We start from the raw sequence: 15320 nt of genomic DNA, 5'->3' as shown, positions 1-15320 counted from the left end.
CCTAAAATTTCTTTATATTAATTTATTTATTTATACATGTCCATTTGCTCTTGCGCCAACATTATTCTTCAGCTTAGTTTTCTCCCCTCTGTTTTTTTGAGAGTACAAAGGTAGTTCCCTCTTAGCTCTCCTGACGGTAGACTAGAAAAATAAGTCATTCTTCAAGTCAAGCAACTAGCACTGCACACATTCCAGCTGGAGGGACCACCAGTCGCTAGCACAGAGACATCAGTGCCTGTAGGCTCTCTCACCTGATGTATCTTGGAATCGCACTAACATTTTTTTAGTGCTTCGTAACACAGACAGGCTGTCACAGAGACACCGAGGTTCTCCTCCTCTACCTCTTCCAAACCATTGCCTTCGAGCGGACCGCACAAATCCTGAGCATGTGACCTTGCACTACTGAATTCCTATTAACAGCAAGATCTAGGTGACGTGGCGCTGCTGTAACGTGCTCCTCTCCGCTTGTCAATTCAGTGTCAGCACTAACTTTCCAAAATTTTATGCCCAGCTCCTTATACAGAGACCATCAAAATCGGCCTCCAGACAGGCTCCGAGGGAACTCAGCTAGCAGACGCCTGGCGGCCCCCTTCTGAACACGCAGGCATCTACTTTCACGCTCTCTCACGCCCCCCCTGTGCCAGCCCCCCGGGCCGGGTGCGGAGGGCGGCCAGCCCAGCTCCCCCAGCGCGGCCCCTCCGCGGCGCTGCCCACCAGAGGGCACCCACGGCAGCAGGAAAGGGCCGGCCGACGCCGTGGGCTTCGCCCACGCCTGCTCACTAAAGCCCTCTCCACGACAGTGTCCTTGCACCAGCAAAACCGCACCGTGCTCTACACGCGCAGGGAATAATAACGATACAGACCATGGATTTTGGTTTAAAACTAGCTGCGTTTTTGCTGCCCACGGCCACAGCGATCAGACCTCGTTTGACACAGCCGAGCTGGCCAAGAGCTCAGTGCAGGAGTAACAAAGTCATTCAAAGTGTGTCTCCCGCCGATTAACAAAATATAGCTGCAGCGTTAATTCACTTGGCCACCACTGTAAGGCCGGCATTACAATTAGTTTGCATAATGTCCAAACTATGATAGCAAGTTTCTTTAACAGAGATCAAGTAAGGTAAACCGCACCGGAGGACCAGACAGACCGCTCCTTGCACTACTGCAAAATGCCGCTGCTCCAATTCCACGCTTCTCCCTCCATGTGGGCTGCATGGAGGCCACCGCTCTGCCTAAGCTTGCTCTTGCTAGAGCCTTAGCACACTGAGCAAAAACAAAGCAAGCGCAGGCCTCTCCCCTTCTGAAATGAGATAACCGAATGCTTATTTTGAACAAAAAGCTTACAATTACATCCCAGTGTATGGAAGAGCCTCTGTGAAGTCCACATTTACACTGCATCTTTACTGCTAACACAACTGCCACATTTTAATAGATCTTTAAGGTTTTGCACTTCTGCAGGTTGCCTTTGGACTCAAAATGCTTTCTGATCCTTCACGAACAGACCTCAGTTTGTTTTCCTTCTGATGCAAGTCTCCTGTACTGAAAGTGGTGATACCAGACCCGAAAACCTGAGCACCACGGAGTGCTTTCCAAGCAATGTGCCACACACAAGTCACTACCCTCACTGCCGTGGTAAAAGTCCCACAGCCAGTCCTTGAAAGAGACTGTAAAACAGTAACTTTAATAGAGCTGGACAGGAATACAGGCTGGCAGTCTGGAAGGTGTTTCAATTGTTGGAAGAGATCCAAGAGGTTTGGAAACCAGCTCTATGCTGTTCACCTTCACTGACAACCCAGTACAAGAAGGCAGATGTCACATTCAGATCTCACCCAACAGGACAGTGCATGATTTTACCAACAGACATTTGAATAAAGATACCTAAGGGCAAAGACAAGGGCTTATCAAGACTTCATACTATCCATTAAGCCCGTGATTGAAAGTTATCCTAATCAGTTTTCTAACTACTCCAGTCAAGTGTTTGGCAGAGCTATTATTTTCTCCTTGGCCTCCTTGAAAGCCACCATTAAAACCTTCTTTGAGAGCACATCTGATTTCTGCTGTTCAAGAACTATGCCACCAACTTTCTAAAGCTAGCTCTTCCATAGCAGTTATCCAGCAGCAATCACCAAAAGAAAGAGACTGGCCAGTTTGGCCTTCATGAGAAAAATTAAGCTTATCTTCTGGTGCAGAAAAGACTAGGAGCCCCTTAACTTTCAGCACCTGTGGATGGGATTACCCTGTGCTTCAGACAGGGAGGAAGACAAGATAATAATTACAACAGTAATAAAAAGGTGAAATTCCTCATTTCTCTTTAAGAAACATGATTCTAGTTAAGTCTTCCAGTTCTGAGAGCATCAACTCATTCAAAGAAACCCTAAACATTCAGTATATCAAAAAAAACTAATGCAGGAGATGGTAAGTAAACACACACTCCCTTACTCACATGTTTAAAAGATCCGTGGGGGGCAGCAGTTGCTCCTGTGTCTTCTAGATACTCATCCCAATTGAATTCCACTTCTTCCACACTGGAACCAGCATCTGGAAGAGAAGCCAAACTCCTCCTATTTAGCAACCTGTTGGCTTAAGTTTCAGGCTACTAAGAACTACAGAAAAACCCACTTCAATTCCAAGTGACTGAGGACACAAGTGCGCAGTGAACTTCAGTAACACATTTCAACACACAGACTTTAAGTTGTATCTCGTCTGAAAAATAGTGAGATCCTGAGGATTTTGCTTAAGCAGAAATTGTTTACAATTGGTGAGAGGAGAATACAGGCAGAAGAGTTCTGTATTTGTATCAACAAATATAAGAGACCCAAAACTCTGGGAATACTGGACCTTTGGTGTATTAAATTAAAAGTCATCCAGGAAACAGCAATACCAATACTAAGAGGTTTGAAAAGAAAGACTAGAAAAAAACCCTGAAATATGACTCTCCTCTATTTAAAGTTAGATAGGATTTATTTAGATGTTATAAAACACCAAAAGCACAGAGGACAACTCAGGCTAGTCCTAAAGAAAACAGCTTGAGACACAACTGAAATCAAGAACACTCAAATTAGTCACTTAAAAAACCCCAGCTCATAAGGTGTAACAGCTTCTTTAGACCAAGAAAATCTCATTTCTGGATGCATTTAAAACAAAAAATGTGCTAAAACCACTAAAGCCACAGTTCAAAACTCACTTAGGCTGTTAGAGAAGCAAGCAGCTGTAGTGAGCCACACTACAAATTAGATTTTCTATTATTGTCAAGCCTGTCCCACAGCCCCGGTCTCCCCTGCAGTTCTTGGCTCACTTCCCTGCCCCCTTCCTATTCCCATTTTCTCCAATGTGTAACCCGCTCTGCTGAAAAGACACCACAACCAACACAGGTTGGACTTCAGATCCCCTATTTAGTTCAGCATGCACTAGTTCAATCCCACTAAGTGGCATTTTTAACCTCAACACACAAACTACAGCTTCAGGTTCACCGGCAAAATGGGATGGCAGTGACGTGACATAAAAGTAAAGCTTTTCATTTCCACTTTTAGACCAATTCTACCAATCTGCATAATAGTTGTCTTTATGAATGAACACGAGAGATTTCCTTCTCTCGGTACAAGGAAACCTGATACCTTGTTTGTATTTGAAAATGGAGAAATCTCTGTGTATCACAACCACGGGGAGAGCGCAGCAAAGATTATAGGACACCAACATTTCTTACACACTCCGACTTTCTTAGGACAGGTGGTAACTGTTCTTTCAAGGAATAGTAGCTTGACTAGGAAACATTACATGTCCAAAAAAAAAAGAAAAAAAAGAATGAAGTACTACTACATGCCCATATCAGACCCATGGACATGCTGACAACCTGCTAAGTATGCTTCACAGCAGTTCTTAGTACTTGAATAGAGAGGGGCAAATATTTGCCCAAAATTCTGAGCTACATTCAATTGACTAAAAACCCTACAAGTCTTGAGTGTAAAGTAGGTTCATTTTATCTTCAAACTGATTGTTAAGCTTATCTTTGACTTTTCATTGTGCTTCTAGGAATTATAATTTCCCAAAATTTAGAAACGTATATTCAATTAGCTTTTGTTTGCTGATGACAGTATCTGTTTTAAAGGCAGCTCTTATCTCTCCCAAACCCGATTTCACTTTGCTATTTTTAAACAACTACAGTTGGTTATATTGGCCCTTCATAAGCCTCAGAGCTCAAAAAATTCAGAGCTTGAATGTCCACCATCGCTTTCAGGGAATAATTTTTAACTTACTGAAGAAATAGACCTGGAGAAGGGCAGAAGCAAGTAATTTTATTTTTAAAAAAATTTTGAGGGAGTAAAGAGGTTAAGGAACACACCACAGCTGTTTGCAAATTAGGGTGGAGTTGATGAAAGCTTTGGCTGCAAGTCATTCTAAGAAAAACATAATTTCATTGCAAAATGTTGTTAAAACAGATTAAGATTTCTTAACTCATTAAACCAGCACTTTAATATAACCATAAAAATGCTTAAGTCTACAGCTGCAGAACCAAAGTGGGAAGAAACATCAGCTTGAACACATCCATAATCAGTCGAAACCAAGAGCAAACGTTGTCTGATTTTTCTCCTGCCTAGAAAAAGCCAGCTCACCCTTTCCCAAAGAAAAGCACCCAGCTGCTAAACAGCAGCAACAACCCCACTTTCATCCAACTCCAAAAGCACTTTGTATGTAAAAAGCACTGCTTGCAATGTCTAATGCATTCCTGCTTGAAGGGAAACATAAAGCAACGTGACTGCTCTGTGCTTTTTAGCAAGTTTGAAAGCCAAGTAGCTCGACCTGGGAATACTACACAGATCTTGAGGCTTTCCAGCCGTGCTCTTTACCAAGCCGCTTGCAGCACCAAGTCTTCAATAACATGTTATCATCAGATAACTGTCTAAGGGGCAGTTAAGCTCCTTAAATGAGGCACAGGTCACTTAACACACTGAAAGGGTCAATTAGTAACTTATGTTGCCACTTAATTGCTGCAAGGAGCTCCTGAGAAAGCCAGTTTGCATGCTGCTCCAGCTACTCTTTTGCCTCTAACGACAGTTAAAACCAGTTCCCAACTGGATCAGAGTTACCACAGGTCCTTTGTCACTCCACTCATCCACGGTCTCTGCAGCCTGGATGTTTTCATATCCAAAAGAGCTGTTTCCTTCCAGGTCTGCACTGTGGTGAGAAGGGCTCCGATTGCTTTGTACTGTACAGTGCCCAAATCTCACCAGCACACCCAGATGCTCTCTTGCAACTCATTTTTCACAGAAAAAAAAATAATTCCAAATTCCTGTCCAACACTCATTGCAAATTTAATACTCCTCCTGCTTTATTTTAGGGAGTTTTGTTGAGTCAGAAGGATTTTTTAAAAAGCTTTTTAAAAAAGCACCTAGAATTTTTGTTGTTCCATTCATTCGTAACAGTTCAACTCAGCTTGCATGTACACTTTACTAAGGTTTTACAATTAAATGAGACTAGGTGATTAGCTTCTTACTTCAACCACCGAGCATGCAGAGCTGTGGAGTTCCGGTGCTTTCCTTCCTTTAGGAGGCTGGCATAGCTGAGGGCCATGCTTAGCTATAGGATTTAACAGATCTATCTACTGCTTCTCATACGTGGCCCTGCCACAGCATTCCAGGTTATTTAGCGCAGCGCTTACTTAACTGAATCAATGTGGAACATGAAAAGTTTGTTGAATAAAGCTCAAAGCAAAAATGCTGTATGAGGTTTCATAGCGAGAGCAGTAAATTAGTTTTTTTAATTGTGGCATGTGGTAGGACTACATAAACCATGAAAAATCTCAGAAATCAAGTATCTATTTTTCAACATCTGAATGCAGAAAGACTCCAAGAGTATGGTGAAGGACCATCTCTCTGGTAAGGCTCATGCTAGCTGGAAGTCTTTGAGAGTCAGAATAAAATCCCTTTTCCGGTTTTATTGTCAGGACAGTTGCAGCAGAGCAGGCCATTTAAATCAAGCCTTTGATCTAGTACGTTGGTATTTTTTGCAAGACCCTCGCAGGTTAGCAGATCCCAGGATACACAGAGGACTAGTTGGATGAAGCTACATTCCTGAGGGGCCATATGTCTGTATTAAATGTCCTGATCAGTCTGAGTTCAAACTGCTCAACAAAATCTCAGATATTTACACCAGAAACTCTCACTACTGTGATCAAACTTGCAAATTTGTATGACAGATAACAAGAAGCAAAATCATATTTAATCCATTTAATCCTAAAGCACTATTTATTAATCTAATAAAACGTGTGTACATATACGTATGTTTCTCTCTTTCTCCCCATGTTCTTAATTGCAGTAAGTCCTAAATTAATTCAGCTTTCTACTACACCGAGACATATTTTCCTATATATGGTGGGTTGACCCTGGCTGGACACCAGGTGCCCACCAAAGCTACTCTATCACTTCCACCCTCAGCTAGACAGGGGAGAGAAAATACAACAAAAGGTTCGTGGGTCGAGATAAGGACAGGGAGAGATCACTCAACCAATTACTGTCATGGGCAAAACAGACTCAACCTGGGGAAAATTAACTTAATTTATTGCCAATCAACCCAGAGTAGGGTAATGAGAAATAAAACCAAATCCTAAAATATCTTCCCCCCACCACTCCCTCCTTCCCGGGCACAACTCCCGGATTCTTCACCTATCCCCCCAGCAGCGCAGGGGGATGGGGAATGGGGGTTACGGTCGGTTCATCACACGTTGTGTCTGCTGCTCCTTCCTCTTCAGGGGCAGGACTCGTCAAGCTCTTCCCTTGCTCCAGCGTGGTTCCCTCCTACGGTGTGCAGTCCTTCAGGAGCACACTGCTCCAGAGTGGGTCCCCCCGAGAGTCACAAGTCCTGCCAGAAAACCTGCTCCAATGTGGGCTCCTCTCTCCACGGGTCCGCAGGTCCTGCCAGGAGCCTGCTCCAGCGCGGGCTTCCCATGGGGACACAGCCTCCTTTGGCCATCCACCTGCTCCGGCGTGGGGTCCTCCCTGGGCTGCAGGTGGAGATCTGCCCCCCCCGTGGACCTCCCTGGACTGCAGGGGGACAGCCTGCCTCACCAGGGTCTTCACCAAGGGCTGCAGGGGAATCTCTGCTCCGGCGCCTAGAGCATCTCCTCCCCCTCCTTCTGCACTGACCTTGGTGTCTGCAGGGTTGTTTCTCTCACATATTCTCACTCCTCTCTCCGGCTGCAGTTTCTGTGTCCCAGCAACTTTTTTTCCCTTCTTAAATATGTTATCCCAGAGGCACTGCCACCGTTGCTGACGGGCTCGGCCTTGGCCAGCAGTGGGTCTGTCTTGGAGCCAGGTGGCATTGGCTCTATCGGACACAGGGGGAGCTTCTAGCAGCTTCTTAAAGAAGCCACCCCTGTAGCCCCCATGCTACCAAAACCTTGCCATGCAGACCCAATACACTATATTAGACAGGATGACTGAGCCACAGTGGCAAAGAACAACTTTGGCAAAGGTGGGGAAAGAAACCAGATGTGAGTCTCATCTCTGTGGCCTCACCATACAACTAGTTTCTGTCAGTAAAGCTTTCAAATCAAACTAACATTTTCTCAGGTAAAATCTGAGAAGTGTCCTACAGACGTTCTGTGGATAACTCTTATCCACTCTGGAGGTGAGAAAATTGTCTGTAAGAATACTAGAAGCTTCCTAGGTAGGAGTACCGCTTCCCATTTATCATTATTTCTACTACCATCATTTTGAACACTACCTCTTCCTTTCTGAATTTTACCATGAATTATGTCCTGCTGCTCTCTGATGCATACAGGAAGAGATAGAATACTGAATTGTACCATTTGGACACAAGAAGGTAGTGAAATATTAAGGACATTAGCCCTTAAAAATACCTGCAATGGAAACAGCCTACACCAGACTGTTTTGATCTTTGGATTTGAGTTAAATTCTCACTGCAAATAGTTTTCATGCATCTTTAATGTGATTTAGTTGAAGACTGTCATATTGGACATTTAAGTACATCACACTGAAGTCTGCAAGACCTTCAATTAAGTCTAACCTAAAGGTTTCTCACCCTGAAACTTAGATATATTTCAATCTGATTTTAATAACAGTTAATCTTTTCCATCTATATTGGCTGCAAGGCCATGAATAAATAAAGAGAGGATGGAATTTCAGCAGCTGAGGAAGACTGTGACAAGAATGAAAGTCGTCTTATCCCCTCATAGTGCAGGAGAGCATCACAACCAACAACCTGGACCACTGTCTGTGTTCTTGTAGGAAGAGAGCCTGTATGTAACAACCAAAAAGACAGAGCGGAATCTCCAAAACTGCTAAAAATCATCAAATGGAAAAAAATGACACCAGTCAAAGAATATGAAGGGAATGTTCCAGTAGTGGTTGGGACTGGTCTAACTCAAAGCATTTCAGGAAACAATATTAGAGGGCACAACAAAACTGATGTGCTTATGCTTATGTGTGTAGCATTTTCTGGAAACTAGCTTTGAACTCAGCAAATAAAGCTCTCTTCAGCTATTGTTTGCTTTTCACAGCCACCTGTACTCAAAGCAGGCACAAATACGATGCTCGGGAAAATAGCTGTTGAGTAATTTCAATGCAGTATCAAACCCTTCCTAGCTATTCCAAAAGCACACAGAGAGGACTGTGTGACCTCTGATACCTTTTGAGGAAGATGGAAAAATGTCAACAAAGGTTCTACTACGGCAGGATGTGCCTGTGAACATCCCATTGCTGACCATGTATACGTGTCCTTAGTGCTCTTCTCAGCTGCTCAAAGCCTTTTCTCTTTCTTGCACACTACATGAGAGAAGTTAGCAGTTTCCACTAGCAGAGGAAACAGCATTTGCATGTGCCTGGAGACATTCTGCATACTTGAGCATGCTGCTTTTTCTTGCTTATTTGAGGATATAATGTTGACAACAACTTGACTGATTGGCTATAATTAATAATCAAAAAGCATATTTCAGCATCATAAAACAGATGATAGCATTCTGCTAAAAGCACTGTAGATTAATAACACGTTTAACTTTTCTTCAGCAACACTGACAGCAATTAGACTTTCATAAAATAAAGGTACAAAACCTACCAATTGTCCTATGAGAAGAGCTGCTTGTTGGACAAATACCAAAGGAAAGTAATACTCAGATAAAATCCTAATGCAATTGTTTACACTGGTAACTACAAATTCAAATTTACTTTATATTAACTGTACCAACACTATAGGTAGGAACCTCCTCAAACAAAGGGAACAAACTGTGGCAGCCAAGTCAGAACCCCCATAAGAGTGTACAATTCCAGAAGTGTTTCAGAAAGCACCCCAGACAATCACTTTTCCCAGCCTAGTGTTTCAAGGTGAACCCAAACCTGAGCTAATTTATCATAATATACCACTCTGCAGCAGGCTAGGAGTTGATATCCCAAGCCTATCAAAGCAGGAACACCAAGGCACATCAGAAAACCAGGACAGATTACAATGGCAGCAAACAACTTCAGTTATCTGACTTTTTAAACCAGCAGCACAACCTTGTCAAAATATTAACAACAAGATGAACACAAGGACAGAACAAGATAATATTAACCACTTTGACAGACAAATGCCTTAAAATAGTAGCGTTAAAGCCACTGAGCTTTTCGTAAGTCCATCTCGTAGTGGTATCACAAAGAGGAAAGACACAGCTTCTCAAAACACAGTTACTAAGGTGGGTTAGATTTTGTCCTCCTTTAAGCCAATGATACACCCTGCTTTTGAAATAGAGCAATAACAAACATAAACCCCGTAGCCAGAATCTAACCCACAGTCATTGAAATTTGAGTTTCTCCCTGTATACAGTACACAGCATCAGACACATGCACTATGAAACATTCACTGCACTCATCTTTGCTCCATCTCACTTGCCAAGTTTTTTGAGAATTTTTAGCCAGGGAGCTCAGCTGTACTATTACCTGCATCATACTGCTGTTCTCCATTCATCTCCACAGTAGCCCAGTGGTTATTTTGAGCAGCCAAAAGCAGGGGAATCCAAGGCTGTCACAGTTTGGTGGTCATGAGTCACCTCCTGCCTTCAATTCTACTGGCAGCCAGGACATTCAAGAAGGGATCCTGAAAAAAAACCTGAAAAGAACAACTGATAAGAAAATGTTTATCGGATTTTAACTACTTTTAAGATACATTAAGAACATTACTCCAGCAATAAGCCAAAAACTTTAAAGCAAACAAGGGCATCTCACTGCGTTTATGTATGTTTAGCTATTCCATATCCCTCATCTGCAGACCAAACTGATTCTAGAAAAAACATATTTCCTAAATCAGTCAATTATAAAGCTGACTTTCAACATCTCTTTAGCCCCCCAACAAATCCACCCCTCTCAAAAGCTCCTTCAACCCTTTACAAGGCTCAAGAAGCAGGGAACTAACCAAGTCATGTCTTAGGAGCAGGATGGATTCAGCAGGAATCCATCTCCTTTGTCACCTGGACCAACAAAAATGCCTAAAGTCAAGAAAGCCAAACTGATACTAGCAAAGAAAGAGTACAATGAGGCTTACAAAATGTCTGCTCAGGCTGTGTGTTTCTAATACTTTAGCCATTTGCTGTCCACAAGCCTTCAGGCAATTAGCAACTCTGGTCTTGAATGGCTGTAAGACAAGTTTAAATATATGTACACATTTTAAACTTACTAGATTCTTAACAGTTCAACCACGGAGCCATCACTTCATCCCTTTAACAGGACTTGAAGATACCAGTGAAACTGTTATGCTTTGACACAGTAGCTCATTTATTATCAAAATGTTGTCTCTTATATAAGGGGAAAACCGATTTATACTCTGTACACCAAGAGATGTACTTTGTTTTAATTTCATTTTCTTTTACCAGTCTTAACATTTTCTTTGGATTTTATGGCAGTTCATTTTACTGTATATTAGCTGGTAAAACATATTTTAAGATATTCAATACAGGTAACAGTCACCTCTCATACTGTATACTTAAAAGATGTCTGTACTGACTTCTGCCATGCCAATGGTTCTTCAAGGAGAAGCAGCCCTGTACAACTGCAGAGGACTGCTCCCAACTACATTACGTTAAAATTATGATCCTGTGGTATGAGGAAAAACAAACAAGTGATACAACTCCAGCCTACCCGTAACTCATAATCCTTCCACTCACCAAATTTCTTAAGCATCACCTTCATCGCCAAGGGACACAGCCCCTCTGCCACCAGACTCCCAAATTGTTTGGAGACAGCACGACAAGAAAATTTTGCAGTCTCTTTTGACAAACCCATGCCACAAATACAGAGGCTGTATAAATGTAGATGGCTGAACCGTTTAACGTCTTATCCTGTTACCCCAAACCAGAAACTACTGCCCTGCAGAACATCTGAGGACGGTACATGTAAAAAAAATGCCCTGAAACTGGCTGTTTTCACACCTTCGTTTTACTACACACATGCGTGTGCACGCACAGAGTGTTTTATAGTTGTGCAAGCTGAAGGTATTCCTGCCCCGATGTGTGTCAGGGGAAAATAACCTAAATATATAATAAAATATATAAATATATATATATAATAAAAGAGCAGAACTACACTCCTAAAGATTTTGTGATAAATAGCCATAACTTTCAAACCTATTCCTATGAGCTGTTAAATCATTATTTCATTAGTAATGGTAGAAACCAAGGAAGGACACATCTAAAGCAAGCCCGCTAGTTCACTGCACTGGCAATGCACTGAGAGTATTTTTCCCTTACAAAATTCTCCGCTAAAGCAAAGTTCTATAGTAAATAAAAGCCTAGGTTACATGTTTCTTTATTAATATCACACTTTGACTAACAAATTTCTATAAATCAATGAGATGGGGCATGAGGCGGCCTCAAAAACAAGATTATTGGCTTAAAAATTCTTGTAAAAAAAAAGATAATCTTCAAATGTCCTTTCCATTCTTGTTGAATGTCTGGGAAGCACATGTTTCTTCTTTTTAAGCAAGATAACAAAAATATTGTAGAGGACTAAAAATCAGGTTTTAAAAAACACAGGCTGCACTTCTCAACTAAACACATTTTTAATAACTACATTTTAACACATTTGAAAAGTCTTAAATTTCTTTAAGTTTTGCATACCTATAGTGTCTATGGAGACTACCCAATAATCCTTACAGAGGTTTTATGGGAGGGTTCTTTTTTTTTTTTAAGGTTAAAGAAACCAACTATTTTAAGTGGGCTTTTTTTTCTGCTACAGCATGGACTAATCTGTAAGTAATGCAAGCTGCCTAGCAGATGGAAACACAAAAATCTTACTTCAAAATGAGTATCACAACTAAGAGATTTTCCAATACGATACTGCTTCTAAAGGTGCAACCATGATTTGACTTCTGAAGGTATAACTGGACTGGGCACACAGTAACTACAAATGACTAAGACACTACCCAGCCCTTCTCTCTCTGAAACAGCAACTTCCATCCCACCACAAGTGCCAGCAGATCTTAAGCAGCTTTATGCAGGCTGCAGTTGCATTTGTACTGTCATTCAAATAAGCAGCTTGTGAAGTACAGCTGGCGTGAAAAATTCTAACTAAATGCTTTTTCCTTTGAAAATGTGTCTATCTGTTAAAAAACGAAGTATTTTGAAGAAGTAGTTCTATTACAAGGAAGTTCAGGTGCGAGAGCGACCGCTTCTGCCTGCTTGCCTGCCCAGTTCCTCAGCAGCCTCTCCGAGCGAACGGAGAAGGCAGCTCCGTAATCGCAGGCACAAGGACTGGGCAGACGCCTGTGGCTGGGACCGGGAAGGACACTGTCCCTGTCCCTGCTGATAGCAGTATCTTTAGGCTCCCGCAGTCGCCATGCAAAGCAAGTTAACCGAGACATGCCTCCACCATTCAGACACAGAGAACTTGGAAAGAAAAAAAAAAAAAAGGAGGGGGAAGAAATCCCTCCAAACCTTCCCAAAGTACCGTAAGTCCATTTTGTGGAGGATTTCCATGGCTTAATTGTAAAATGCTGTGTAGCAGGCTGCAAATGTCCTGAGCCCGTCTGTGGAGCATCCAGGCTTGCTAGCTGGCAGTATCACACGAGTCAAACCAAACTCCAGTTACACTTCAACTGAAAGTGAGATGCCAAAATTGTACTGTAGACTGAGCTACAGTTTTTGGCATGAATTTTAGGGAACTGCAGTGCAAAGCATTGAAAAGCCTGGCTGAAATCTCCTGTCTACAACACTGATAGCCTCCTTCACATGCAAACAAAACAACAAACTTGAATACAGTTAAAGAAGTATCCACCAATAGTGCTCAGTGGTGCAGGAAGTTCTCAAGTACAATCAAAATACAGCCAACTTTAAAAATTCATTACATGTGAGAATAAAAATTTTTTAAGAGTAGCAAGAGGTATCATTAAGAGCTCCTATTGAATGGTAGCTTAATGCCACAAAAATCTACTGTGCAGAAGATATTAATACGGTTTTATTCATTATAGCTTCAGGAATGCATTTGGAAGGGAACGTGGCTGCCAATTTCTGCTATACTGCTTCTAACCTACTCCTCTCCAGCTCAGAAAGACTGTGCTCAGCATATACCTACAAGGTTACAAGTTAACTCCCAATTCAGCTCTGTCTCTATGAGAAAGTTACTGAGAAATTAAGGTACCAATCTCTATCAGTCTCCTTTGGTTCCTTATGTACTTCTTCCATGCTCTCAGGACAAAGCAGTGCAGGGTAAGCTAACGCAACCGCATGTTCCCAGCCTACCCTTTCTGAAGACTTTCCTCCTGTAGACAGACTGACAGTCTAAGCTTCCATTTATTCTACCATTTATGAAATAATGCTGGAAGATGACGTCACTGGCAATCTGCACGATGCTTGGCACACAGTGAAGGACTAACCAACAAAATACTTTTTAATCATTAATCAAAATATTTCTTGGTAATGGCCTATCGTAAGTCTATCAGCTGTCACACTGCTAAGCCAAAACAAAGGCAACGCTGTGAAAAATGTCGAGCAAAGCATGTAGTCTAACAAATCTGGGGATATGCCACTGGTTTCTAATAGTGTAATCCTGGCAAAGTATCCTCAGAATTTAATTGCAATTAAGATATTTTCAGTTTATGGGATCCAGCTCTCAATTAACTTCTATAACTAAACTAGGTGATGTAAAACTAACTTATCTTTTTTTGCAACATGGAAATATTTAAGACACACCATCCCATACTGCCCCCCCCCCCCCCCAAAAAAAAAACAACCACAAACAGCCAAAACAACAAAACCAAACCTAAACACCAAAGAGGCTGTTTATTTAAAAGATGCCAAATACAGGCAGCTCCTGTTGAAGTTGATTGATACTGTGCCCAAGTCAAGCTGGGTAGTTATTCAGGATTTCATAAGCAGCTCTGGTGTTTTACATACACAAAATTGAGAGTACTTGTAATTAGCACCCGCCATGGCTGCTGCTTACAGTCTGGCACCCCAAAGATTATCTTTTGATAAATCTCGAGGGGAGCGGAGCACAAGTGCTGCTGGAACAGAGCTGATTTGGAAATACTTTGGACTCTTCAGTCTCACTTCTCCATTTCAAACCTCCTTTCAGCACATGAAATATTCAGATGTTAGCAACTGGAGGCAGCATTAAAAACAGTTACAGTTCATTAAAGCCAGATGGCTCACTTGAATATGAAAAGAAATCAAACATAAGTTGGATGTTGAATTAAAGTAAATCAGCTGGTGTCTAAGGCTTAATATTATTTTAAAACAAAGGCACATGAGACAATGGGGACAGAAGACACCCCTACGGACTGGGGAAGAAGCTACAGAAAGGATCAGGTTTCAGCAAATTCCTTCATGCTAAGGCATCCAGTAAAATCTAGTTCAAAACCCTGTGTCTACCATATAGAGCTTTACTCTGCAAAGGCAGGCAGAAAACCTGTTGCAGAGGTCTGTCAGAGCAGGGAAGGGGTTCTTCAATGCCTGAAACCTACAACTCTGCCGCTGAATATGAAGATAAATCTACTGCTCACAAGGAAAGGTAAAGGTCCTTTTTGTTATTCTTGGATCATACCCTGGAGGCGGGAGGAGAGGGGGTAAATGTCATCCTGGTCCCTATGCCCATTCACACATACAACTGTGCTTTTTCACTTCAAGGCAATACTAATTATGAGTTCCCTGTGAGAGGAGACGGCACACAGGTTTCATCTAAAGAGTTTTTGTAACAAAATCTTTACTGTAGGACTTATAGCTGTGCATAAACAGTGTCCTGTTCAGCACATCTTCTAATTAGGTCCAGCGTTTGCCGTGGAGATTCTTGTTGGCGTTTCAGAAAGAAAAGCCATTCAGGACAAAAGCACCCCTCTGTTACAAACTT

General features: G+C 42.0%; 1 protein-coding gene across 1 annotated transcript in view; it reads right to left on the bottom strand.

The window, feature by feature from the left end:
* Positions 1-15320, bottom strand: part of SFMBT1 (Scm like with four mbt domains 1) — an 85090-nt gene that overhangs the window by 31293 nt on the left and 38477 nt on the right. The window contains exons 2-3 of the mRNA XM_049826390.1: positions 9924-10092; positions 2441-2535 (exon numbers count right to left, since the gene is read on the bottom strand). Coding sequence (XP_049682347.1) covers positions 2441-2535; positions 9924-9951 — 123 coding nt within the window. The 5' untranslated portion in view covers positions 9952-10092. The remainder of the gene's footprint in view (positions 1-2440; positions 2536-9923; positions 10093-15320) is intronic.

Source organism: Accipiter gentilis, chromosome 23 (genome assembly GCF_929443795.1).
Source record: "Accipiter gentilis chromosome 23, bAccGen1.1, whole genome shotgun sequence".
Lineage (NCBI taxonomy): Eukaryota > Metazoa > Chordata > Aves > Accipitriformes > Accipitridae > Astur > Astur gentilis.
Note: the sequence above shows the minus strand (reverse complement) of the source record. Positions and strands in the feature narration are given on the sequence as shown.